Raw genomic sequence first — 27,383 nt, forward strand, 5'->3', positions numbered from 1 at the left:
CAGACGGCTACTCTTTGGGTACCTCCAAATATTAAAATGTCAGGATCACTGACATTCCTCCCTCCTAATGCCGTTTTGATATGTCAGTCTAATAAAATTGCAAAATTGGTACATTTCGGAGGATTACATAACACTATTGGAAACAGTCAGGAGGGAGTCAGTCAGTCTAGGACAATGCTGGCGTTGCTAAAAACAGGCACTGATCTGAAATGTACTTTCACCTTCTGCCGTAATTGTCCTCTGCATAGTCCAGTTTCCACAAATGAGCAGCATGTGTCGCTCTCACAAGTGTTAAGAGTGCTAACATTGTTCATTTTCAAGAATTTCGTTTTTGACTATAATATCTAAAGAGGCTTTATTTTCTTCAGTATGATATCAGGACAGTTGTATCACCTTGACATTTTGCTTGTCCCACAAAAATACCTAAAATAATTTTAATTCTGAAATTTGTGAATTAGTCTTTAATGCAGAATACAGATCATTCTTTCTGTTGAATTCAGAAATGAAAAACATGCTCATGATTGAAGAGGTGTTCTGAGGTAAAGTCATAATGTGTGAACTGCCTTTTTAACTGGTTTATGAATTAATTAATAGATCTGAACTGCAAAAAAGTGAGCATCATGTTATTAACTAGGGCCCTATGATTTCCAGGATGTGGAAAATGCAGGCGGAATCGCAGAATCAATCATAAAAATGGAACTTACTGTTTAAAGGGGAATGTCATGCAATTTGTCAAACTTTGAATGAATCAATCAAAAGTAGGTCATTACACTTAAACAGGTGTTGTGGTAAGTCTTGCAATATATATAATATATAAAATACATTGACATGTCTCAAAAACAAACAAAATGAAAAACAATAGAACATAATCAGATGGCTTCCAAACTCACTGTAAACTCATTTCATAGGGCCCTAAACATTCATTTTTGTTCAACTTTAATAAATTGTATGTGTTTCATTATTTTAATTAAGACATACTTTTTGATTAATAAAGTTTAATTTAACCATTAAAAAGGAGTCCAGAAAAATTAAAATGGAAAATTTGGAAAATAAATAAATAAATAAATAAAATGGAATTTGGCAAATGATAAAGCAATGATAATCTTGAAGTCATTGTAATTTCATAATGTAAGAAATTCTGAAGATGACCATCTTGTTTACACACCAACAAACCCCTCTACGTATTCTCACATTCACCTCCCACTGCTGCTGACTATTGTGTGTTTTTTCCAGCTTGGCTTCCTGTCACCATGGAGACGCCTCCCTGCCACAATGCCTCTGTCTCATTACGGATTCTTCCCAAATGTCCTGGAAGTGCTGTCTGGTTTTGCAAGACAATGTGAGTGTGTGATAGAGAACAAGATAGAGGGCTAAGCTAAGCTAAGAAGAGAGTATTCAATCCATTCTGGACTATCGAGCAGTGCTGGTACTCAGCTAAATCAATTATTTCTCCAACATGCACAAGTTGCTGACAGCATTGTTTGTTAATTTCTCTTTTCTTTTCAATGAAATTCTTTGCTTTCACGACAAAGTGTGACCTAGTTCAGTAAAGAGGGTCTCAGAGTGCAAACCCCCCGTTCTACAAAATCTGCATAATGGGTTGACCCAGCCTGCTTTTCTGAATAAAACTACTGTGTATCTGAATCTGTTTCATCTGCCACTGGACAATACTCTCAGTCAGCCGTTCACATGCCTGCTTCACGTGAGCTGATCTGGAACCAGTTTGTTTGTTTGCTTTCTAATAAGAAAAAAGAAAACTGCAGAACAGGTCAATTTTAACGCAGACTTCTTTTAGTCCGCTTGAATCTTGTCTGGATGGACACAGTATGCTGGAATTGCTTGTTTGTCACGTCATAAATTTTTTAGCCATGCTAGTCGTGCGGTTTCAGTGACAGATACTGTATATAGGCGATAGTACGTTTACTTGAGTCTTCTCTTTTCAGCACTTTAAAGCTTCTAACAAGTAACATAATTTAGGATAAAAATACACTCTTAAAAAGTGACGAAAGTGAAAGTGACGTAACATACGGCCAAGTATGGTGACCCATACTCGGAATTTGTGCTCTGCATTTAACCCATCTAAAGTGCACACACACACCGGAGCAGTGGGCAGCCATTTATGCCCTTGCTCAAGGGCACCTCAGTTGTAGTATTGAGGGTGGAGAGAGCGCTGTACATTCACTCCCCCCACCTACAATCCCTGCCGGACGTGAGACTCAAATTCGCAACCTTTGGATTACGAGTCCAACTCTCTAACCATTAGGCCACGACTTACCCCCGCATGACTTTGGGGGGATCTGGCAACTAAAATGTTCTTCACACTAAGAAAAAAATTGGTTCTTTTTAAGAGCTATCTATTGAAAGGTTCTTTGGGAAACCCAAAATGGTTCTTCTTTGGCATCACTGTGAAAACACTTATCTGGAAGCTTTATTTTTAAGAGTGTAGCTTGTCATCCCTCTTAAGTCAAACACACTTCTCCCCCTGTGGTGGTGTACTGCTACTGCACCCTTCTGCATCACTACTGATGATGTCATACTCTAGTGTCCTTCCCTCTCCTTGTTTGTTTACATTTGCTTTTTCCTATTACAGTGTCATAAATGATTAATATGTTAAACTGGCAATCACTTTTTTCTCCTCTCATGCCAGTCATTGTGTTATCTGCTCTCTGTTTCTGTAGATCGATAGTGTTAACAAGCTGCCTTTAGGTATAGTGTGCACTATCACATGAAACGTGTATATTTTGACAAAAATGCTATGATATAAATGATTTGAGCCAGATGTGTTGTAATCCAGGTGGGATGGAGTTCAGACCTCCTGGAGAAAGAGTCTGCGGCGCAGCTGAGGGCCAATGGCGCAGGACTAATCCTGGTTGTCTTAGCAACCGACCAGCTGCTGCCTGTCTCCCGCCATAAAAGCCATTCAGACTCTCATTTTTCTTTTGACTTTTGTACTAATCACTGTCTTTTCATATTCATCACACATGATGTACTTTATGCCCTCATTCTTGCACATCTGTGTTTTGGAGAGGTAATCTGAGTGCAGCTGTTACTCATTTGATAAGAGCTGGGACGTGATAATATTCTCTAATAGGAATAAGTCAGATTTTCCCAAACCCCTCAGAAATGCATTTATATGAATGTGACAGTGCACAATCAACTCCTTAAAACAGTGGATTTTTTTTTTTTTATCTATGAAAACAAATTTAAACTAAAAAGATAGATAGATAGATAGATAGATAGATAGATAGTGAGCGTATAGTTTAACATTTAAGTTACAAACTAAAAGGGGGTGAGTGAGTGTTTGTAAAGAAGATGTCATGGTGTGTAACCTCATGTGTTATGTTTTTGCAGCTGTGCTCCTCGTCTTTCTTTGATATAATATTCAGCATATATTTCCACATACACATGCTACACATTTCTCCTCAGGCCTCAACACAAGAATCCATTTTTCTCCTCCTCTTCTCCTGTTTCCCAAGATGGCCGTATATGCATGTTTGTGTGAGAGAGAGAGCGTTGCAGCCTACAGTCACTGCATCCGTCTCTCCGATGCCCTGTCTGAGACGAGTAGACGTGGGATGCATACTAACAGACGCCTGCCTGACTAACTAACTAGAGTCCGGGTTAAGACTGTTCGATGTGAGAGGAGCTCTCAAAGCCCAGCAGTCATTTTGAAGACAGTGGCAGATGTGGGCGGTTATGCATGTATTCTGAAAGCCCGTCTGTGTGTAGCCCGTTAAGACTGGTGGAGTTACATAACAAGGTTTTCATCAGCACGGCAGTAAACAGCTGAGTGGAAGGAGGAAAGTGTGTGTGTGTGTTTGCAGAAGGGGGTGGAGGGGGGTTGAGTTTAGGTTGCAGTGCGATGGATGGAGAGGGTGCTTGTCTTGCCGAGGGTGGGGGTGGTCAAACAATCTGGGACAGACAGCCCATGTGATCGTCGCCATGGTGACAGTACGAGCTCAAAGGCGAACGTAGTTGCTCACAGAATTTAGTTGCATATATTAGTGTGTTTGTTTATGTGTACTAGCAGTTGTTAATATTTTGATGTTGATAAAGAGACTAACTCGTGTGTGTGTGTGTGTGTGTGTGTTAAGTAGCTTCACAGGATTATAAGCCTATTCAAAAACCCCTTTCTGTGTAGCTGGACTTTAATCACTGCCAAGCATTTTTGCTTGTTTGCACCTTCGTTTGGAGAGACATCTTGAAATGTGGAACTGAAGTGGATGTACGCTGCAAAATCCTGTTTTAAATGTACTGTGAAATACAGTGTGAAATAGAGTTGGATGACTCAGGAGTTTTTCACAGATCTGCAATATGGTTTGGGCCGCAGTGTTAGGTCAGTACTCTCATAAGACCCAGCGTGTCTCATAAATCAATTGATGTGATGTGAAAGGCAGCAGAGAGGAAAAACTAGGAGCACCATAAACAAACTGGGAACTTATAAAACATCTAATATAACAAAATATCTGTTATATACACTACTGTTCAAAAGTTTGGATTCAGTAAGATTTCTTTTTAAACAATGAATGCTTTATTAAGCAAGGATGCATTAAATGGTTTAAAGGGGTCATGAACTGCTTATATATATATATATATATATATTATTTTGTACTGTTCTCTGAGGTCTACTTATAATGTTATCAAGATTTTTACATAAAAAAACAAACAAAAAAAAGGTAATACGGCAAGGCTCGACATTAACGCTTGTCCGGGACAAGTGAATGTTTTGGACGGTCAAGTGAAAGAGAAATTTACTTGCCCAATCGGACAAGTAACTTGAAAAAGTCAATACCAAAAACAATAATAACTGCCTTTATTTGTGATATAGCCTTTGTTATAGGGGTGTGCGATTATATATCGTTTGCGATAATTTCGTCATTGTTGTTTTAACGAGTATATTGCAAGAATCAAACAAAGAGTGCACGCATAATTACGTAAAGTCGTCTAGGTTAGACTAGCTCACGTGCATTCTTTCACTGCATGATTCAGTATTACAATTACAATGCATGAAGAATGATCAGAAAATTCAAGACATGGGGGAGGAAAATGTATGCATTTATATCATTTCATATAGTTAATATCACACGAAGATCGAACGCCGTTTTTATTTATTTTTTGCTTCAAAAATCATCATGATTACAAATGTGATAACAGTTCAATAAACAAGAAGTTAACATTAAGAGACTTACGTTTTAGACACCATATAGCCTGTTTTTGCTCTATTCACCAACAAAAATAACTCCAAACACAGCCACAGTGCTGTTTTGCGTCTCTGAGCAACATGATGGGGTTTTGTGCCTGAATGAATCAACCGTTTAAATGATTCGGTTCAGTCGCAATGACTCACTTATTAACAGTGACTTGATGCCACCTACTGGTGGTTTTAATTTCACATTTACAGTATTTAAAAAAATAATAATAATAATTTCAAATATCAGTATTCAACGTTTTATGTATCAAAACATTATTTATTCATTTGTAACTGCAGGTTAAAGCATTCCATGTCCCTCAGAGCTGCATTAAACAGTGGGTAAATATATCCCACTGCAGCTTCTGTTTCTTCTGCATTGCAAAGATTAATTTTGTTGATACTGATTTAATTTGTTTGGTAACAGCCCAAATGTCTTATTATACTAATTGACTGATTAAATTTAACTAATTAAAACTTTTCAAATTTAAGTTTGAAAATGATGAAAATTTTATATATATATATATATATATATATATATATATATATATATATATAAAGTAAATATTAGCATTTTATTTTTAAGTTTACTATAAAATAATTGTATTTGTATTTAATTCTAACTTTTTATTTTAAAATATAATAGTATTATCACACTTTATTATTTTGTTCATTATTTCATTTAAAAAGAAAAATCTAAATAAACTAAATGTGTTTTGTATAACTACAATAAATAATTATATTTATAACTCAATTTAACTTAATTTCTTCTCTCCGGGCAAGTAACTTTTATACTCGGACAAGTAAATGACAAATTTACTTGTCCGAAGGACAACCACATGAGAATGCTTAATGTCAAGCCCTGATTTTCTGTCCTGTTTTTAACCACCCTCATCAGAACGCTCTGTTTGAATATTGGTAGATTGTAGACTCAGAAGAAAACGCCCACTGCTATGATTGGTTAACAGTTGTGTATGTTTGACAGCCTACATCTTTCACAGATGGACGCTGCTGTGTTTAAAGTTAAAACACATAAATACTCAGTACACATGAAATGATCTGGGGGGTATTCCAGAAAGCAAGTTATGTGACATACCCAGGTATGTTTAAGGGTAAGTAAGTGGATAAACTCAGCTTTCGGTTCCAAAAATGGAGGTAACTTTTAGGGTATGCAAGTAGCCATAGCAACTTCTTCATTCTATGTTTCAGGGTTAGTTCACTTCAGTGCTGTAAGCGCATGCGTGATCTGTTGACGAGGCTCTTGTGGGCTTGGCAGATTGTGCACAAAATATATTATTATAATATATATATACAGGTGCTGGTGATATAATTAGAGTATCATCAAAAAGTTGCTTGAAGTCCAGTGTGAAGTTTCCACAGTCAGTGATGATTTGGGCTGCCATGTCATCTGCTGGTGTTGGTCCACTGTGTTTTCTGATGTCCACAGTCAACGCAGCCACCTACCAGGAAATTTTAGAGCACTTCATGCTTCCTTCTGTTGACAAGCTTTATGGAGATGCTGATTTCATTTTCCAGCAGGACTTGGCACCTGCCCACACTGCCAAAGGTACCAAAAGCTGGTTCAATGACCATAGTGTTACTGTGCTTGATTGGCCAGCAAACTCGCCTGACCTGAACCCCATAGAGAATCTATGGGGTATTGTCAAGAGGAAGATGAGAGACACCAGACCCAACAATGCAGAAGAGCTGAAGGCCACTATCAGAGCAACCTGGGCTCTCATAACACCTGAGCAGTGCCACAGACTGATCGACTCCATGCCATGCCGCATTGCTGCAGTAATTCAGGCAAAAGGAGCCCCAACTAAGTATTGAGTGCTGTACATGCTCATAGTTTTCATTTTCATACTTTTCAGTTGGCCAAGATTTCTAAAAATCCTTTCTTTGTATTGGTCGTAAGTAATATTCTAATATTTTGAGATACTGATTTTTGACTTTCATGAGCTGTAAGCTCTAATCATCAAAATTAAAAGAAATAAAAATTTGAAATATAGCAGTCTGTGTGTAATGAATGAATATAATATACAAGTTTCACTTTTTGAATGGAATTAGTGAAATAAATCAACTTTTTGATGATATTCTAATTATATGACCACCACCTGTATATATATATATATATATATATATTAAGAAGCAGCATGGCACGCTTTTTCTTAGCGTCCGTTTCCATAGTGACTCGTCGATTCGTCGCTCTGTTGAGAATGTCTTGTGTGTATGGATCTTCATTAAAAATAAAGTTCATCAAATAAACCTCAAGGTTTGGTTTCTTCATAGACTTGCGCTTGCCGCTCTTGTCATTTATTTACTACGTGCACAAATGGGTGGGCGGGGCTAAACAGGCAGCGATGTAGAAGCAGGCGTTGATCTTCTTCTGCAGAGTTGTTTAGCCACACTATTACATCATAAAGTGGCACATTCCACATCCTGTTGTTTTGGCAGATTGGCTTCAATATAAGCTGTTTTTAGACTAACAAGAAAGTTTTGAGTTCTGAAACTTTCTGAAACAGGATGTTTTTATAGTACAGTGACCTCTTATATATCAAAAGATTAAAGGAATTTTCATTTCTCAGTTCATGATCCCGTTAAAAGTGACAGTAAAGGCATGTAATATTACAAAGATTACTATTCAAATAATTGCCGTCCTTTTAAACTTTCTATTCATCAAAGAATCTTGGAAAAATTTAAATAATTAATATTAATTTTTTTTTTTAAGTAGCACAGCTTTTAAATATTTGTTTCTTTGTCTCCACATATAGCGGAATGACAGTAAATCTCACTTAACTTGAATATTGATAAGAATAAGAATAATGATGACAAAAATAAAAATCAGCATATTAGAATGTTCCTGAAGGATCATGTGACACTGAGGTCTGGAGTAATGAAGTTGAAAATTCAACTTTGCCAACAACAGGAATAAATTACATTGTAAAATATATTAAAATATAAAACGGTTATTATATTATTATAATAATACTTATAATAATTCATAATTACTGTTTTTACTATGTTTTGGTGAGCATAAGAGACTTTTGAAAGGTAGTGTGAATACAGATCAAATTTTGAATGGTCATCCGTGTTAATTGGTTTAATGTGTTAGTATAGCTAATGAGGCGATGCTAAACAGCTAAACCCTCTGTCCATTGAGTAAAATAATGTATTTTTATATTATGTCCTTCATCAGTGTTTCACAGCAGCCACAAAGGTCACTGCCATCCCTCAAGGTTTTTCTTCTAAAACAATTTTAAACAACTCCCTGTGCACTGTTTACCATCTGTTACATAGATTAGAAAGCTTTATCTGGTTTGCTGTGGATCAGTCATTGATATCGTTGTTCCTCCACTTCAGTGGCATGCCAGACTGTCAATGAGTTCTATCTATTAGGGCAATCCCATGTGGCATGTACGCTATGAGTTCTGTTGGATCTCAGCTCCCTCTGCTGGAGCTAATGGCTTTCAACACATCATAAATAATCAAATAGTGACTCATAACAGGTCCCAAAAAGATATAGAGGTAGAATGATAATTACCATAAAAAAGGGGATCTGAAAATGGTTGATGCTGTTTTCCCGCTTTCAATTTAGTTTTTTTGAAAAATCACTAAATATTTATCTTTCTCTTTTGCTCTTTAACTCTCTCTATATACATTCTTTTGTTTGAACTTTCCCCAAACAGAAAACACTGATTTCATGGTAAGAAGGATCATGTGCAACATTAAATAAATTTTAATTTTACATTGTCTCATGATCATTTTTGCAACACAGTTAGGGTTTACCGCTGGGGCACACCATGGCATGAAAGCATTGTAGAAAACAACAGCTTTTCTGAAAAATGTCTGTATTTGCCTTTCTGTTTGAAATATCATAGCCTAGTCTCAACTGATGCTTTCTGTCCTTGTTTTAAGTGTTGTAGGTCAGTAGATCGATCGAAGAGTGACTGGACTCCAAACTGTTTCTTATATGAGAGAACAGAATAACCTGTTCTCTTCAAGGGCAGGTGTGAGGTAACAATTAGGCTTTATTCTTCTTACTTATTGCTGCTTGGAACTATATTTATGTCTGAAAACTGTGACAACATATATCTAAGGAAAACATTTATTCTGTATCCAAGGCAAAATAATAATAATAATAAAAAAATTACAATTATTATAAAAATAGGATTAGATTTTACAAAATTATTTGCACATAATACCTGTAAGAATTGTGTATTAAAAATAATGTGCATTCATTTCAAATGGTATAAATTTAGCCATTCCTCACAAAAACATTCAACTGTCCTTTATAAACATTTATGTCCATTAGCAGCTGTTAACTGCCTTGTTGTGTTTTAAGTAGTCCTGTCCATCTGCTCCTTTTGCAGATAATTCATCATGAAGAGCCCTGTGGCTGCAGGTCTGAATGGTCATCAGGGATCCCTCTCACTCCTTCTTCCCAAACCCCACACAGGCAGCTCGCTCGAGGGAGGTGTGGGGCGAAAACCACTTCTAATTTTCGGGGAGCGCTACTTCGCCTGTCTGATTGTACTTGCCCCGCCAGTCTCCTGAGCATGAGTCTCACCATCACCTGGTTGGCCCAAGCGATGCCCAATGCAGGAAGCACCTTACTGTCCACCAGTCTATGTATGATAAGTTAAAAACAACTTATAATAAAGCATTCTTTATCAAATTCTCAAGTATAGAAACTTACTGGGGTGTGTTCAATAAAAGACATGAAAGATTATAGTTTAGTTGTAGTTCATGTGTCATTAGCGTCAGCACGTTGTGTTTTTCTATACTTGGGAATTTACTGAAGATCAGATGACATGAATAATGCAGAAAACCAAGCAATTCTAATGGGTTCACATACTTTTTCTTGCCACTGTATATGGGCTGTTTTGCTGCTGGCTAAACTGACACAAACACACTCACCCATAGTCACACCTCCCTGGGTTTGGTCCGTCCACAACATCTGTAACCTGGAGCAGAGAAATAGCATAAGACCAATTTGTATGTTATTTAAATTCAAATGATAATATCTTATAGTCTTTCTGATTAGGTGTTAGAAATGAGATGCCGGTCTAACCTGGTTGACGCAGACTACAGGTGCACCATATTCATGACTCAGGCGGTGAAGTGTATTGGAAAATGCCAGCAGGTGGCGTGACCTCTGCACAGCCTCATCAGCCTGGAACTCACTGCGAAACAGAGCCGCCACAGAGTCCACCACCAGCAGTCTGACCAGCCCTCGCTTCAGCAGCACGGGCACACGCTGAGACACACACGCCCGCAGAGCCTCCTGCTCACATATCAACCAGCATTAAGTGCGTTCTGATGGTTATTATCTGTAATAAGAGGAATGTTTGCCAGTCTTACCAGGTCAGCTGCATGCTCAATGTAGATGTTGTCGCAAAAATGCCGACTGCGGATCAGAGCTGGTGGCAGATCTGGTCTGAGCTGGGGCTGTTGGGTAATGAGTTGCCGTAGTCGTTTGATAGGGAAAGAATCCTCAGTGCAAATATAAACAGCTCCTGTTAAATGACCATATAAAATGTGATTTAATACAGCAGTTAAGCAGACATTTGTTAAAATGATTACTTTCTTCTGAACTCTCCTTCTACCCCAGTAATCTCACATTGCCAATTTCAGGAGAGATCTCAAACTATACTCCATGCGTTTCTAATAGTTGAAATGTCAGAAATCTATAGCAGTGGTCCTCAACCAGGGGACCGATGCCCATTGGGGGACCTCAGAAAACTTCCAAGTAGGGTTGGGTATTGTTTGAATTTGATCAATTCCAATTCTGATTCTTATTGATTCCCAGTTTCAATTCCAATGTGGTTATAAAAGAAATGAAGTCAAACATTTAGATATCAAACATATTCATTCTGTCTCTCTTTTTGCAAAACATTTAATTGCTGATGAATACCATGAACAAAAACCAGCAGGCTACATAAAAAACTGGACTCGATTAAGAGCTGTTTGTGTGCAAAATAGAGCTGTATGATTCTGCATAAATTGAGATTTTTTTTTTTTTTTTTTTTTTTTAAATGGAGGTTGTTCTCTCACAATTCTGAAGAAAAAAATATTAGACAACTAAACAAAATCTCATGGAATTTATGAATGGAATGATTCAATGATTCACTCAACATTTCCTTGTTTCATTACTGGATGAATCAGTGTTTTTGAATGAATCTCTTGAATGAATGATTCAAAGACAGATACATTTTTAACAGCCCCTTTTCACCACCTAAAAAAAGATGTACACACAGGAATTGAAAAATAATTTTACAAGTATCCAATTCTGGAATTGGACTTGATTTTCGATTCCCAACCCTACTTCCAAGGGGGCCTCTAGATGACTTAAAATGATTTAAAATAAAACAAGCACTAAAATAATCTAAAACAATTAGAAATCAAGATATTTGTTTATTTTACTGACCTCCCTCAAAATTATTTTTTAAATTAAAGAAACAGGATTCCAATTTTTTTGGGAAAACCTGGATAATTCAAGGCATTCTAAAAGTGTGAATTCTAGATCTAAAATGTGTGTGTGTGTTTTCTAGACATCATGGAAATTAATTACAATTTCCATTTTAACTAAAAAAAAATCCTTATCCAATAAATCATAAACAACTTGAGAGACACTGCTTTAATGGTTATATGCTTCAATTCCATTAAGTTAGTCAGGGGAAATTCGATTGTTTCAAACAATTCGTTTCTATTCTGTAACAAAACAAACAAACTTACCTGAATTAAGTCCTCCGTTTTCCTGCGGATACTGGACAGACAGGCAAAGCTGCAAACAGAACTGAGTTTTCCCAGCAGAACTCTCGCCTGCCAGCTCCGTTATTCCTCGTAACGGGAGACCACCGCGCATCAGACCGTCCAGAACGGGGCAGGCAAAAGAGAGCCTGTGTCCGGCCTCCAAAACAGGACATTCTCCCCGGATCAGCTGTAAAGCTGAGAATATATTAAAACAATAGTTTAGCTTCAGAAATTGCTGATTCTCACAAGATTATTGCATTTATTTAAATTGAAAAGTAGTACTATAGTAGTACAACGAAGCCCACCTGTGACCGGCTTGGACTTGCGGACAGCAGCCGCTACAGCACAAAGCAACCTCTGAACATCAGTCTTTGACAAGCGTGTCAGTCTCTGCAAATCCGGACCAGAAACACAGAGGATCTCCTTGGCTGATCTAAAATTGACTGAACAATAAAATAAAATAACATTAAACAAGGAGCGAATTCAACTTAAATCTAAGTGTACTCAAGGTGGATTTTCCTTTTCTTTTCTTTTTAACGTTACCTTTTTTAACAGCAGCAATAATCCTTGGATTCAGATCAAGCTGTTCCCACTCCATCAGCTCTCGTGAAACTCCATTTAAACAGTGTAAGGTTAATAAAATAACGTTTAATTAGTATTTTAACTCACTAAAACTATCTGCACACATTTTGAATTGCACAACATTTACTTCCCGGTCAGCATGTCTTAAACTCTGTCAAAATCAAAGTCTTGAATTCAATCGATTACCGATTTTATTATTTTTATATTTCAAGGACAGACAAACGACTACACATATAACTAGCAATACTTTATTTTATCAAGCCATTAAGAGAAAGAGTACGATAGCGTATCGGCTAAACAACAGGACACACTCCTTCATATTATCGCGCTTTGACCGGGGTCCGCCAGCGGCCCAGTGCAATATCAAAATGGGGGTGTCTTGAATGTACGTTTTTAACTAAGTAGAATAACTAGGATTATAATGAAGATATATTTATAAATAATATTTCCTAAAATAGTTGTTTTGCCCTAAACGACACATATTAGCTAAATAAACTAAGCAAAATAACTAAAAGAATAATTGTGGCATAGAGGCGTCCCCTCTGTATTCAGTTTTTAGAACAGCCCTCAATGTTGTATCGCAGTTGGGTAGAAACAGAGCCGGTAGGAAGTCAAAACAGTTATGGTGTTATGAATCAATTGAAATATTTTACTATAAAAATGAATTTAACGTTAACGTTAGTCCTTTTAAACATGTTGCTCAATGAATGCAGTTTAATTAGCTTATGAAACATAATAATAAATAGGAGAGGAGGATACTGGATACAGATTTAAAGTGTTTGATCATAAGTCTTTACTTCCTTTGACTGGTGAGTGGTTAGCTTTTATGTCTTATGTTTTATATTTATGTGAGACTTTATTATATGAAATAAAGAATGAAACTATAAAAATGCGCTGTTTGTGTTATGTTTGCATTTGTATCACGTCTTATGCAAGCTAGCTTTTCATTTGGTAGCATATGTGCACATATCAAAACATTAGCTTAGCAAGGTTTATAGACACTAGAGATATACATTAGAATTAATTCTAATATAAAGGTAATTCTAATAGGGGAAAAAATATATATGATTCACGAACGACAATGAAGGAGGCTCAACTGGGTTTTGTGTTCCGGCGCTAGCCATGTTACGTAGTGAAGCGGAATGTCAGGGATGCTTGTGTGCCGGCGACCCGGGTTCAAACCCCGGTGTGGACCTGCTGTATAATTTACTCATGACTTACTACAAGTTTCTGTACGATTTTAGTATTTTGTTGTAATATCCGAATAACAGTAAACGGCCGTTGCCTAATGGATAATGTTGTGTTTATTCAGATGTTTCTAGTTCAGTAATGGTGTTCATGTTATCTTCCTCAGGTCTGAATCTTGCTGCCAGTATGAGTCGTCTGTGTAAGAACTGTGGTGGAGCGGACATCGACACAGACCCAGCCCGGGGGAGTGCGGTCTGCACAGCCTGTGGCTCGGTTCTGGAGGATAATATCATTGTATCTGAGGTTCAGTTTGTGGAAAACAGTGGAGGGGTGTCTTCAGCTGTCGGCCAGTTCGTGTCTGCTGATGGTAAGAGCGTTCACTTGAACCTAAACACAGATGGGTCCAGTATCATTCATGTTTTGAGGGGCACCAGTGGCAATTGTAATGTTTTCAAAACTTTTTTGGTTCTAGGCGATTTAGCTGATGTAAGGTATTCCTCGGTTTTGTTCATGAAACAAAACAAGAGCAGTCTAGAATTGAAATCTTTGGATCTGTGAATGTGGAATTTGGCAAGCAACAGAATCAGATTTATTACATAAAAATGTAATTTTTCTGATTAATGCACACTCATTATAAATTTCACTCCTAATACAGGTGCATCTCAATAAATTAGAATGTCGTGGAAAAGTTCATTTATTTCAGTAATTCAACTCAAATTGTGAAACTCGTGTATTAAATAAATTCAATGCACACAGACTGAAGTAGTTTAAGTCTTTGGTTCTTTTAATTGTGATGATTTTGGCTCACATTTAAAACCCACCAATTCACTCTCTCAACAAATTAGAATATGGTGACATGCCAATCAGTTAATCAACTCAAAACACCTGCAAAGGTTTCCTGAGCCTTCAAAATGGTCTCTCAGTTTGGTTCACTAGGCTACACAATCATGGGGAAGACTGCTGATCTGACAGTTGTCCAGAAGACAATCATTGACACCCTTCACAAGGAGGGTAAGCCACAAACATTCATTGCCAAAGAAGCTGGCTGTTCACAGAGTGCTGTATCCAAGCATGCTAACAGAAAGTTGAGTGGAAGGAAAAAGTGTGGAAGAAAAAGATGCACAACCAACCGAGAGAACCGCAGCCTTATGAGGATTGTCAAGCAAAATCGATTCAAGAATTTGGGTGAACTTCACAAGGAATGGACTGAGGCTGGGGTCAAGGCATCAAGAGCCACCACACACAGACGTGTCAAGGAATTTGGCTACAGTTGTATTCCTCTTGTTAAGAGGCGTCTTACCTGGGCTAAGGAGAAGAACTGGACTGTTGCCCAATGGTCCAAAGTCCTCTTTTCAGATGAGAGCAAGTTTTGTATTTCAATTGGAAACCAAGGTCCTAGAGTCTGGAGGAAGGGTGGAGAAGCTCATAGCCCAAGTTGCTTGAAGTCCAGTGTTAAGTTTCCACAGTCTGTGATGATTTGGGGTGCAATGTCATCTGCTGGTGTTGGTCCATTGTGTTTTTTGAAAACCAAAGTCTCTGCACCTGTTTACCAAGAAATTTTGGAGCACTTCATGCTTCCTTCTGCTGACCAGCTTTTTAAAGATGCTGATTTCATTTTCCAGCAGGATTTGGCACCTGCCCACACTCCCAAAAGCACCAAAAGTTGTTTAAATGACCATGGTGTTGGTGTGCTTGGCTGGCCAGCAAACTCACCAGACCTGAACCCCATAGAGAATCTATGGGGTATTGTCAAGAGGAAAATGAGAAACAAGAGACCAAAAAAAATGCAGAAGAGCTGAAGGCCACTGTCAAAGAAACCTGGGCTTCCATACCACCTCAGCAGTGCCACAAACTGATCACCTCCATGCCACGCCGAATTGAGGCAGTAATTAAAGCAAAAGGAGCCCCTACCAAGTATTGAGTACATATACAGTAAATGAACATACTTTCCAGAAGGCTAATAATTCACTAAAAATGTTTATTTTTTTATTTTATTGGTCTTGTGAAGTATTCTAATTTGTTGAGAATTGGTGGGTTTTTGTTAAATGTGAGCCAAAATCATCACAATTAAAAGAACCAAAGACTTAAACTACTTCAGTCTGTGTGCATTGAATTTATTTAATACACGAGTTTCACAATTTGAGTTGAATTACTGAAATAAATGAACTTTTCCACGACGTTCTAATTTATTGAGATGCACCTGTAAGTTCTGAAAAAGTTTTTTCTTTAATGGACAAATCCATCCAAAATCAGAATTACCACAACAAGATCTACTGGAGAATATATTGTTTATAATATATTATAAAATATAATTTATAATATTATAAAATATCGTTAAACTTTTTCATGTAATGGATTGTTAGCACGTTCCAAGGTAGTAAATTATTTGGATAAATATTTATATGTAGTTCTTCGTATAAGTGTGAGATGAGATAGCATTTTGGTTTAGCACGCATTTGAACTTAATCAGATCTTAACATAGTTTTGTTTACCAAAAAATTGCAACTTAACTTGACAGTTAGTGATCACAATGCATTTTATTTGCAAAAGCAGTATGCCATACATTACACCCTCAGTTTGAATGGGCTTGATTTTTCTGCCTGGGGCTGTCATGTTATTTGCCAAATCTCATTGCACTTTCCTCAACATGACAAAGTTCATAATTTGGATTCACCATTTAACAATGAAATCCTATTTTTTACAGCCTCCATGGTCATCCTAGAAAAAAAGTGTGTGGTTTCAGTATTAGAATGTGTTAACTTGAACATTTGAAAAGTGGTAAAAATAAATTGCTTAAATTTACAGTTGTATCATTATTTATGTTACTTAAATGTATTGTACATAATTTAGCAATGGAAAATTACCTCTTCTTATTCCTTTATGAATGCTGGAACCGTAACGGCTTCTGCTACCAGGGAAGAACAGGGTCCCTCTCAATTTGTCATATGATGGTTTTACTGCTAAAAGTTTATGTTCAGAAAGAAAATGCCCATCTTCGACTTCTTTTTGCTGATGTGTATGCAAAAACGATAATTTCTTTGGATTATTGTCATCATCTTCATGCATGAAATTGTTTTGCTCATCTTCTACAGGTAAAAGGTCCAATCCGTACTCTTTAAATGGCTGAGCACTGCTTTCAGTGTCAAGTCTGTTCTTATATTTCACGTTGAATGTGGGAAGTATGTAACTTTCCAAATGTTTTTGGCCCCGTTCAATTTTGCCTGCTTCAAGTTTGTTAGAACTAATATTGCCAGTATAGAGTAAAGGATCTTTAGTAGACAGATTGTTAATCAGTTCATTAAAACGATCTGGGGAGTGTTGAAAACCACTGTCAGGAGTGTAATGGTCCATGTATTCTCTCAGGAAAAGCTGGTCACTCACTTCACTGCTATTTGGATTGTAGTTTGTTGGATTACTAATGGCAATGACAGACTGTAAAATGGACGGCAAGGTTTCATTTATGACATGTGATGCATGTTTTGATCCCCTGTAGAAAGCTGAAGCAGAACTGTCATCACCAATCATCCTAGAATTATCATGATTTTGGTCACTCCTTTTCATAGACGTTTTCTGTGGAGGGTCAACAAGGAAAGATCTGTAGTCTTCAAACAAGCCATTAAAAGAATTTTGCTGCCCAGATTCCTTGAAGAGTTGGGTACGTCTATGTGGATAGGGAATATTGCTCGCGTGGTAACTGTCTTCAGATGTCTTCCTGCCCAGATTTGATGAGGGATACGCAGAGTGTGGAAGTCCTCTTTGCACAAACTGTGTCTCATGAGGAAGTTTATTTGCCCATGGTTTAGGGTCAAAAACAGAGGCTGCCTGAGAGCTGATAAGGTTTCCTTGTAGGTTATGCAGATATACAAAGAGAAAAAATTAATTATAGCAATTCTTTTGATGAATTGTCCTGTAATAGAAAGTGTTAGTATTAACCTATTACATCTGTAGTGTCTGTAAATTTGACTGTACCAAATTCAGGTCCTTTAAACAATCTGGATGTAAAAACCTTCTTAACAGAGTCAAGTGGATAGAAGCATCTCACAGTGAGCCTGAAATATTCAGAAGAAAAAAAAAAAGAGCTGATCAGTTTTTTTGTTTTGTTTTCAAAGATTCAATCATATTTAATTCAATGTTCACATATTTACGAGTTTCATATATTGACAAATACCTAAATTTTGATTCCCTTTTAATGGCTGATTCCTGGTCAATTATGGCACCTTCATCAGAAATGACCTCGTTTTCATACACAATGTAGCCGTCACCCAACTACACAAGGATGCAGATTACATATCAGCCAGTAAATAGATATACAGTTGAAAACAGATACATGTTTAAAATATATAATAGATGTACTGTTTAAAAGGTTTTGGTCAGTAAGTTTTTAAAAACAATTTTTTTTTTATTAATACTTTTATTCAGCAAGGACACATTAAATTGATCAAAAGTGACAGTAAAGACATTTATAATTGCAAAAATTTATATTTCAAATAAATGATGTCCTTTTGAACTTTCTATTCAAAATATTTTGAAAAAAAAAAGTTTCTGCAACATGATTATATAGTATAATTGTAGAGCTATTTTTAAATTTATAATATCTCACAATTCTTTTACTGTAACTTTGATCAAATAAATTCAGCCGTCTTGATGATCAAAAGAGACTTCTTTTAAAAACATGTTAAAAAAGTCTTACTGAGCCCAGACTTTCGTGTGTATGTATGCATGCATGTATGCATGCACGTACATATATATGAATAAGGTCAATGATTGCATTTACCATTAATCTAGTACCACACGTATCCACACCAAAAGAAAACATGACCCTTGTCTCATCAGTTGCCTTGGGTCTGCATCTTCTATCTAGTAGGCTTGTGCTGCTAGGTGTCACCGTTGGCCATGTTTTTGTAGTGGTTGCCACCACGGTCATTATTCCATCTGTGGAACACACTAAAACAATAGAAATAATTGGTTATTAGCGGAGAAGTAACATTTTAAAGCTTATAAACCCTGTTAGCATTTTACAGCATCTTGCCTGTTAGTTCTTCAGACTGAAAGTAACAGGACTTTGTTGTTCTCTTGTGAATCTCCAGAGTCTTTGAGTCTCTTATAAGAATCTCAAAAGTGCCAACAAAGCTCTGCAATGTGATGTCCTGGAAAAACAGAAACCTAACATGTTAGGTTTAAAAGAATATTCTAGGGTTAAAAGAATTATTTTGTTGAAACACTTACGTTAATTATTCTTTAATATTTTTATTATTATAATTTACTTTAATATTACTTTTAACCCTATAAACACACCTATAACCATTTTTAGTGCATTTATGGGTTTTGTTTCTTTACAAGTCAAAATTATTTTCAGATGCTGTCAATAGAGCTTGAGTTGCATTTAATTTATAATTCTAATGTTAAGAACAAAAGGAGGTCTGAATCAAGACTGCCTTGACATTATGAAAATCAACATTTGAACAACAAATGTTTTCCTTTGCCTCATAAATGTAGCCCGATGTGAAGAGTGGGACCTCCAGAGTCATACTGTCACTGTCGTTCTTCAGTGTGTATCCCTTATCCCTGGATAAGTCAGATGTGAGAGCTTGATGCCCCACACAGACCTCCCAAAGTCCAGCTTGCCTCGCATGATTCATTCTGAATATTATGCTCTGTGCTGTACAGAAACCAGTGACATCTGGAGGGACTGAATGAGAGAGAAACAAATAAGACTGAGATTCTTAGTCACTTGCATGTTATGTAATTTAAGGTCATTAACTCTTTAAGACTTACAAGCATCATTAACATGTGCCACAAGAGAGACATGGTGGAAAAATGTGTCGTTTCGCCTGATGATATTTAGAGTGTAGTTCATTTCTGCAGAGTAGTGGAGAAGTCCTTCACCCAAATACTGTCAATTAGAAAAATTGATTTTATTTTTAATAATATAAGATACATATAATACTGGGGAATGATAAATAAAATAAAAACCCTCACCACTCTGTTAACTGATTTATCTTCAAAAGGAACCTTGATGATGAAACCGTGGGTCCCATTGATGTGAGGAATTTTTGTAATGAAGTAATGCTGTTGAATGTCATCTGTTACTGACAGATAGTTCTCATTCAGCTTGATTGCAATGAGCTCCACATCCGAAGCAAAACTACCAAGATACACGGTGAACACCTCTTCATTTGGCAAAGTTTCTGTTACAGGAGGGAAAAAAGATCAATATAAAGTGACTAAAATAAATTTGCTATCATCTAGATCAAAGGAATTTATTATTATTGTTAATAATAATATAAATTAATATTAATAATCCCACACACACACACACACAACATTTAGTATTTTATAAGTATAATTGTCAAAATGCTGAAAAAAAAAAAAAAATTTGGTTTTGCATATTGGTTATCAGAAAAATAACCTGCATCAGTCATAAAAACAATATCAGTCTATTGTATAATGGTAATGGTATGGTAATAATCTCACCATCTATAGCGAAAGGAATCCGAGAAACTAGTGGCGTCTCTAAACGTCGTAGCTGCCGATGTCTGGTCTCTATTTCAGTATCATCCGTAAACACATGCGAATAGATGTGCTCATAGCATAGGAAAGTCGCGTAACTTTCTTTATAGACATTGTTATCGACTACGCTCTGCAACAAACAGCACAAAATATTGATTTTCTTTCTCTCTCTCTTTTGCAAAAAATACACAACATTGGTTGCTGGTTTGTCTAGCACATACCATTCTGTAACCTCCTGGTGCACCAAAAGGCACTGATACGTGCACCACCTGCCCATCTTCTCCCAGCATGTAACCCATGGCTGTCCTGGTGGTCTCGTCCATGAGCTGAGCATCCACACCCAGCTCAATACTCCTGCTTACAAACCCAGAGAGGTCCAGCACCATCGGGGTCATGACTTTAGGAGTTCTCCAGTGCAAAATCACTCCATCAAATGAGCTAGGGGCTGATAAATATGCAACACCGAGAGAGAAGTATGACAGCTGTGGCCTATGACAGCTTGAATTGTTGTTTACAATAAAAGTATTATATGTGCATTTAGTTCAATAACAATCAGTTCTATAATGTATCAGAAATTGAACATGGCCAGTGAGTTACCTATCGTACATGCTGCAGACAAGTCAAGCATCACAACCGCCCATTTCTGTCTGAAAAACACTGTTGCATGAATCACCTCTACAGCAATGCCATCAATCTGAGGAAACAAGGCAGGTTTCAGCTTTCATGTTAAAAATCCCGAGATACTATCATAGAACCTGCACAATTAACATTTAAAGGGATAGTTCCCAAAAAGGTGAACATTTAAACATTTAAAAAAAAAATCTTACAAACTTTTGAATGGTAGTATATGTATACAAAATACACAGAGACATTTTTCAAAATATCTTTTGTGTTCCACTGAAGATCGACAAGTCATACAGGGAATGACTTGAGGGTGTGTAAATAATAACATTCTTTTTTTTTTTTTGGTGTGAACTATCCCTTTAATTTTAGTTTCACCTGCCTCTGTGATTACTGAATGTGGCTGATTGTAGGCAGAGCGAAAGACCACCCTGTTTGGAGTGGAATCCACCATGTATCCCATTCGACTGGCTTCAGAGATAGACATCGCATCCAAACGGTCCTGATTCAGGAACATTATCTGCCACTCAGAGATGGCAGATCTCTGGGCCTATAAGAGGAAATAGAGAGATGGCAATGAGAAATTCAAACCGTAGAAGTTCACACATGCCATTGATAAAGCGCTAATACTTCTTACAAAAGCGAGAGCAGCCAGCCACGCTTCTTTATTGGTGCGCTTATCGGACATGCAGGGTGTATCTCTCGCCACTGTCACCTAGTTTAGAGAAAACCAGATGTTGTTGACCAGCTTTAGTATTATTTATAGACAATTATAGTACTTATTAATAGTTTGAATTAGATTTTATTTATATATTGTCAGTTTTCATTTTATTTTAAGTTTTAGTCATTTTTTTGGTAACTTTAAGCTTTATTTCAGTTCTAGTAATTTTAGTATTTTAACTTGACCTTACTTTTTTTTTTTTTTTCTAATTTTTCCATCCAATATTTATATTTTATTCCAGCTTTATTTAAATTTGATTTAATTTAAATGTACTCATTTAATTTTAATTAACAATAACAACAGCTTTGCATTGCCTGCCTTGCACAGTCCTACCTCTATGTAGTTTTCTTCACAGAGGATCTCTTTTGCAGACCAGTCAACCGGCAGTGTGCATGTCTCTGAGAGAGAGTATTTATTCTCTCTCCCCTTATGGTCAATCAAAACAACATTCAGCTTGAAAAGGAAGTTGTTGTCATCCTACAAGACATCATACAACAGAAAACAATGTTACCAAAAAGCCATAATCAAGACTCATACATCTGATCGTTCTAGAACTTATCAGTGCAGTTTTATATTTGGACTTAATAAATCTCTTGCCTGGTTTTCGGTGTGGCAGGAGAAATAGGAAGCCCTCAGAGACGCCCTTCCATTCAAGTTCCTAACTGTGTAGCCACACCTGGATGCATGATCCTGACTAATAATATGCACTCCATTTTCAACTTAAAAAAAAATATGCATTGATATGAGAATTAAAATATAATGTGAAAGTTTGTGGTACAGATTATTGTCAAGCCATAACACCATACCTACAGCCTCAAATCTTGGGACATGGCCTGCAAAGCCCACATCAACAGACACCCAGAAATATCGATCGCGACACTCGGTCTCAATGGCACCTGGAGCAATAAAATTCATTACAGCTTTGGATTTAACAAAATTTACCATTAAATGCTGAAATGTTGTTGTCCAACACTAGAAACAAACCTTGTGGAGCAGTGGTAACATCACTTGCATTCACCTCGCAGAGTTGAAAGCACAAGAAGAGAAGCCTGTGGTATATCAGTTCTGCATGTCAGTTTTGGGATTCAATATGTTGTATTACAGCTTTGTATATTCAGATGTGTTATAAATTGGTCACAGAAAACCTACCCAAAGTAGAAGCTATCATACATGATTCGACAAAAACAAAACAAAAAAAAAAAAAAAAATATATATATATATAATTGAGCAATATGCCACTGAAAGGCAATCTAAATAGCGTTCATTAGTATTGTATTGTCCTGTCACTCTCCTCCGAACTTCCCTGACTTGGTTATCAGCCTCAGCTGTGTCAATCAATCTCTTTAGGTTGCTACTTGTGTAGAGACATCGGCACTCGGTAGGTGTCACTAAAGTAAAGATACAATGCTAATGCTGTTTTTACACAGACAACCACTGGAGTGCGCTAGAGCTTTATTCAAAGCCTTAAATGTCACTGGCAAATAATAGGATTTTATTTGTTCACCTGTTTATATATTATAAACCAAAACTATTCCTAATTATCGTAATTGTTTGATTTCAGCTTGGGATTTTTCTTTAACAAAAATGAATTGTATTTTTTTGTGTTGTTTTCAGGTACTTCCAAAGCTCCGGTTTTGGGCAGTGGGTTCCACACAAGTCTGGGAAAAGAATCGCGAGCTCAGACGCTCCAGAACGGTAGGCACACCTTTATATTAGTCAGCAGTGGTGTGTAGGTGCACTGCAGTCAGTGGATGATCAGTCACCAACAATAAAAAAGGACCATAAGTGTTAAATAAAATAGCCCATATGGCTCTTGCATTATATTCTTTATCTTCTGGAACAAAGCCATATGATAGACTGTAATTTAAATTCATATCAAATATGGTGCCATTAGATGCGTCACTTATAGTATTCCTGTGGACGCATATTCCTTTTAATATTACGTTTCAGTAAATCATCTGCATTAATTTCTGACCCACAAGTGCTAATTAAATTTACATCATTTGAATCTGAAAAACACACAAGATGCATTCATAGAGCTCCATGGTAAATGTCTTTGGGTTGCAGGTGTGTGTTGATTTAGCAAATATAAGGCAGGGCATTGTGTAAATATGTACTTGTGTGTGTGAATCAGAGGGGCTGTGAGAGCAATGAGTTTTGTGGCATTATATTTATACATTGCTTGAAGAACTGAGAGCAAAATACTTCCAGAATCAAGGTCACCAACTGTATAAACACATAATTCAGACTCAGTTTCTCACAGAAAGTTCTCATAACAGATCAACAACTTTTTAAATGAGTGATACATACTAGTGAATATGATGTGTCTGGCAGGTAGTTTTAGTTTATATAAAAGATTCTGATTTATGAAAGTCTCCCTGTGGTCACAAACACAAGATTTCATTCATTAAATAAAGGTGTCCCTGCAGTGTTGCATGCTGTTATGTAATTCTGCTGTCATTCAGAGAGGTCACCGCAGACCTGGCTGATAATCCTATGGCATGTGCAGCGTGAAAAATACTCTGGGATTAGACAGGTTTGGAGCGTGTATTGGAGAGTTGGCACACGGTACTTCCAGAATAGAAGGATTACGCGCTTAAAAGCTTTTAGAGTTATTTTTGGTCTTGGCCTGCCAACATGACACTTGACACTGCAGCTTCTGGGCTCCACAGTTGGGGAACAAAAAGTCAAACATCCAGTTTAACATCTGTGGCTCTATCTATACTTATGGGAAATAGCAAAGCAAAGCAAAAGTTTTTATACTTATTGATGCCAATGAGTACTCCAAATATGATGCAAAGGACCACCTTTCTGCCAGCCATTTATTTTTATGTATAAATACTGTGTAAACTGTAAAACTAATAATAGTATAAAATATGTAAATATATTAAAATATAATGAATACATACTGTATATATTATTGATTTAAATAATTACATATTAAAATATAAACAAATTATAAAAATTTTATGTGAAAATATTAGAAACGTTGTATCTTATACCCACTGTTAAAGTATAGTTACATGTATAAACCTGAAAGGAAAACTATATAAAACTATATGCAGATTTGTGTTCATTCCTACACGGTCAGTAATAAACAATAATCATGATTAATTGTATAATGTCCAGCCAGTATCTATAAAAGCAGAATAAGGGAGAAATAATTAAAATTTTATTTTTCCCCCCCTAAAAAATTCTAAGTACCCCCTCTCCACCCCATCGGTTTCCAGAATCCCTGGGCTAAATAAAAAGTTTGATGCAGCTATGCATCTGCTGAACTCATTATCACATATTTGCACATTTAGAGGACAGATTGATGAAAGCATTTGCCTCTTATAAACACGTCTACATGTGGAATTTCAATCATAATGAATGACTGGAACATGTCAAACTCATCAACTCCATCACATCTGTAGCCTTTCTGCCCAGAAAAAAGCTTTGCATGTTATGACACGGTGAAGCAGCCTAAATCATTCTCATTGTTTACAATATGGGAAACTTTCACTGTCTGGGTGAACAAGGTCTTTTGCTATGATGTGTTAAGTAAACAGAAATCGGTGTTTTTTTTAAATGTGGATTTGAATATGTTAAACACATCTTAGCTCAACGTGGGATTTCAGGGCAGACTGATTTATTCTGTGTGTCCAATGAATTACAACTTGGCCTGTTTTGAGATCGTCTATGAAGGAGTAAATGTATGAGCGACTGTGAAAGAAGGGAAAAGAGGGACATGGCCTCATATGGGACGTAAAACAGCTGTCTCTCTGCCCGTTTTCACTTCCAGGCTCCATTAAAAGCCTGTCTGGCTGTGCACCGTTCTCATGACATCAGTGCTACTGGAAAACCAAACACCTGCGTGTGAAGTCATGCCTTGGTGCGCAAGCGTGTGTGCGTGCGTGTGTGGATCTGTGTATGTTTGTTCAATCTGATGCATATGTGTGTCCTGTCTCTAGGGAAACGACAGATACACAACCTCGGCAGCCAGCTGCAGCTGAACCAGCACTGCCTAGACACGGCCTTTAATTTCTTCAAGATGGTGGTGAGCAAGCACTTGACACGAGGGCGAAAGATGACACACGTCATAGCTGCCTGCCTCTACCTGGTCTGCAGGACAGAGGGAACGCCACGTATCCTTCTCGCAATGATCCCTAGGGTGTGAAACCCAAGTTAAACTCTTTGTGAACGGTAATCCATGGAGAGAAGTGTGCACAATCGAAATTAGGTTAGGCACATTATCCAAATTCGGATACAGCAAAAAAAGAGTAAATCTTAGGCTTTTAATAGCAAGAATCCTGTAGCTCAATCCTGTAGTCATGGATTCGACATATCTATATATAAAATGTGAACTTTATATATACCTTTATATATAGTTCTGTGTGTAAATAAAAATGTTTTGGTTGCTGTTATAAGCGACTAGCTGAATTTTTTAGCAGGATTTCTTTATCAGAACCAGAACCAAACCAGCATTGACGTTCATGCTGGTCTACGCTTGTCACTTTTATCAGTTCATACTTTCCCTAGGGAAAACCTGGTTTAGGGTCTGAAGGGACGTGTCAGGATGTGAAAACAATAGTGCTGCAAGAGAGGAAAGAGAGGAAGAGGAAGAGTGTTTACTGCACCTTTCAGAATCTCAGAGGATGTTCCCTGGAGTAAATCATGGAAAACAGCCCAGATTTTCAATCTCTGTCCTGGTTGCGTACAAAAGCTACTGAAGTGACACTTATTTGACCTAAGTTGAATACCTTGTGAATACTGAAGCTCAGTCATAGAGACTGAAGTGGAATTCTAAAGTGATAGTTGAGGGAAATATCATTCCCTTGTTCCACATTTTTGTTTTTCCCCCAACCTGTCATAATTCTGTTCCCAGATTATGTACGTTTTAGACTCACCACACCTGTGTTGCAACACTGCACGTCTGGATAGTGTTATACCACTGCTTTCACTCTCTGTCTCATAAAAAGACAGACTCTTACTTACTCACATTGACAAGCACCATCCTATGTGTCTGCTTGGGTCACACCCAGATCTCCGCTCTGTTTTTGTGAAGCGTCAGGCCTGACTGGGTACCTGGTGTGTCGTTCAGAGTTGCCAAAGTAGAATTGTTACCTGTCTCTGGGTGGGGCTCTTTCAGTTGCATGCTAAGATATGGTACTTCATGCTAAAGAGCAGAAACACAAAAAGTTGTCCAGTACTTTACAGACTGCCAAACCCTTTCCAAATACTTTTAAATGCGTACTGTTCTTTGCTTCATCAAACATTCATGCATTTATCTTATGCATCATTGTGATATGATATACAGAATTATTTGGACAACTGTATTATCTTTAGATTTCACTTAAAATAGTTATTTTTTATCAAATATTTATGTGTTTTAAAATAAGATAATTCTCACCTAAAGTATTTACTTTTAACTTAACAGCATATATCTCTTTTGTTCATTCTTTCCATTAAGCAGCGTTTTAACATTTGTGAATGTTTTTAGAAATCTTACATATGTTTAAACCAGGTTCTTTAGGTGATGATTGACTTTTTCTAGAAACATTGATTCAGTGAGCTTCACCGACCTGATCTGCCAATTCTTACAAATCTGCCAGAGCTTACAGGTCATGATTTCAGAGGCTCATCATCAGATTCTTATTACTGGTACATTTCTTACATAAATATACAGTTCTAAATACAAGGATCCCTTCAAATGCTTGCATCTTGCAAACATAGTAACCATATGCATATTTGTGATAAATCCATGGAGAAATCTAATGGATCTAAGTTCTTTCTTTCTTTCTTTTTCATTCTTTCTTTCTTTAGTGTTATGAAATA

The 27,383-nt window shown here is 36.9% G+C and overlaps 3 protein-coding genes across 4 annotated transcripts in view; 1 reads left to right on the forward strand and 2 right to left on the reverse strand.

Annotated features, from left to right (window-relative positions):
* Window positions 1–9,282: 9,282 nt before the first annotated feature.
* xrcc3 (X-ray repair complementing defective repair in Chinese hamster cells 3) lies at window positions 9,283–12,852 on the reverse strand. Its single transcript, XM_058755924.1, has 7 exons — window positions 12,488–12,852; window positions 12,250–12,387; window positions 11,927–12,139; window positions 10,553–10,707; window positions 10,263–10,475; window positions 10,109–10,155; window positions 9,283–9,816 (listed from the first exon to the last, which is right to left on the reverse strand). The coding sequence occupies exons 1-7, from the start codon at window positions 12,540–12,542 to the stop codon at window positions 9,570–9,572; spliced, it is 1,068 nt and encodes a 355-aa protein (XP_058611907.1). The 5' UTR covers window positions 12,543–12,852; the 3' UTR covers window positions 9,283–9,569.
* Window positions 12,853–13,120: 268 nt separating this feature from the next.
* Window positions 13,121–27,383, forward strand: part of brf1b (BRF1 RNA polymerase III transcription initiation factor subunit b) — a 58,583-nt gene continuing 44,320 nt past the window's right edge. The window contains 4 exon segments of the mRNA XM_058755408.1: window positions 13,121–13,335; window positions 13,881–14,081; window positions 23,181–23,261; window positions 25,520–25,693. Coding sequence (XP_058611391.1) covers window positions 13,901–14,081; window positions 23,181–23,261; window positions 25,520–25,693 — 436 coding nt within the window. The 5' untranslated portion in view covers window positions 13,121–13,335; window positions 13,881–13,900.
* LOC131526824 (uncharacterized) lies at window positions 16,200–22,917 on the reverse strand. 2 transcript variants are annotated; one of them, XM_058755407.1, is made up of 19 exons: window positions 22,716–22,917; window positions 22,551–22,615; window positions 22,373–22,462; window positions 22,164–22,285; window positions 21,900–22,043; window positions 21,483–21,560; window positions 21,228–21,395; window positions 20,822–20,918; window positions 20,446–20,669; window positions 20,189–20,354; window positions 19,694–19,902; window positions 19,490–19,607; window positions 19,198–19,403; window positions 18,744–18,861; window positions 18,489–18,658; window positions 17,883–17,980; window positions 17,684–17,763; window positions 16,579–17,556; window positions 16,200–16,432 (listed from the first exon to the last, which is right to left on the reverse strand). In XM_058755407.1, exons 1-19 carry the CDS (start codon window positions 22,736–22,738, stop codon window positions 16,428–16,430), a joined length of 3,159 nt encoding a protein of 1,052 aa, XP_058611390.1. In that variant the 5' UTR covers window positions 22,739–22,917; the 3' UTR covers window positions 16,200–16,427. The 2 variants fall into 2 exon arrangements, with proteins under 2 accessions (XP_058611390.1, XP_058611389.1); XM_058755406.1 differs by having other exon boundaries at window positions 17,648–17,763.

This window comes from Onychostoma macrolepis, chromosome 20, assembly GCF_012432095.1.
Source record: "Onychostoma macrolepis isolate SWU-2019 chromosome 20, ASM1243209v1, whole genome shotgun sequence".
Lineage (NCBI taxonomy): Eukaryota > Metazoa > Chordata > Actinopteri > Cypriniformes > Cyprinidae > Onychostoma > Onychostoma macrolepis.

Excerpts from the sequence above, each read along its gene's own strand:
- xrcc3 (XM_058755924.1), bottom strand. The coding sequence starts at position 12,542 with ATGGAGTGGGAACAGCTTGATCTGAATCCAAGGATTATTGCTGCTGTT. Across the intron at positions 12,140-12,249 it reads CAAGTCCAAGCCGGTCACAG|CTTTACAGCTGATCCGGGGA; the intron begins GTGGGCTTCGTT and ends ATATATTCTCAG. Across the intron at positions 10,156-10,262 it reads CTGTAGTCTGCGTCAACCAG|GTTACAGATGTTGTGGACGG; the intron begins GTTAGACCGGCA and ends TCTCTGCTCCAG.
- LOC131526824 (XM_058755406.1), bottom strand. The coding sequence starts at position 22,738 with ATGTATGATAGCTTCTACTTTGG. Across the intron at positions 21,561-21,899 it reads GTGAAGAAAACTACATAGAG|GTGACAGTGGCGAGAGATAC; the intron begins GTAGGACTGTGC and ends TCTCTAAACTAG. Across the intron at positions 19,404-19,489 it reads GGCACATGTTAATGATGCTT|TCCCTCCAGATGTCACTGGT; the intron begins GTAAGTCTTAAA and ends TCTCTCATTCAG.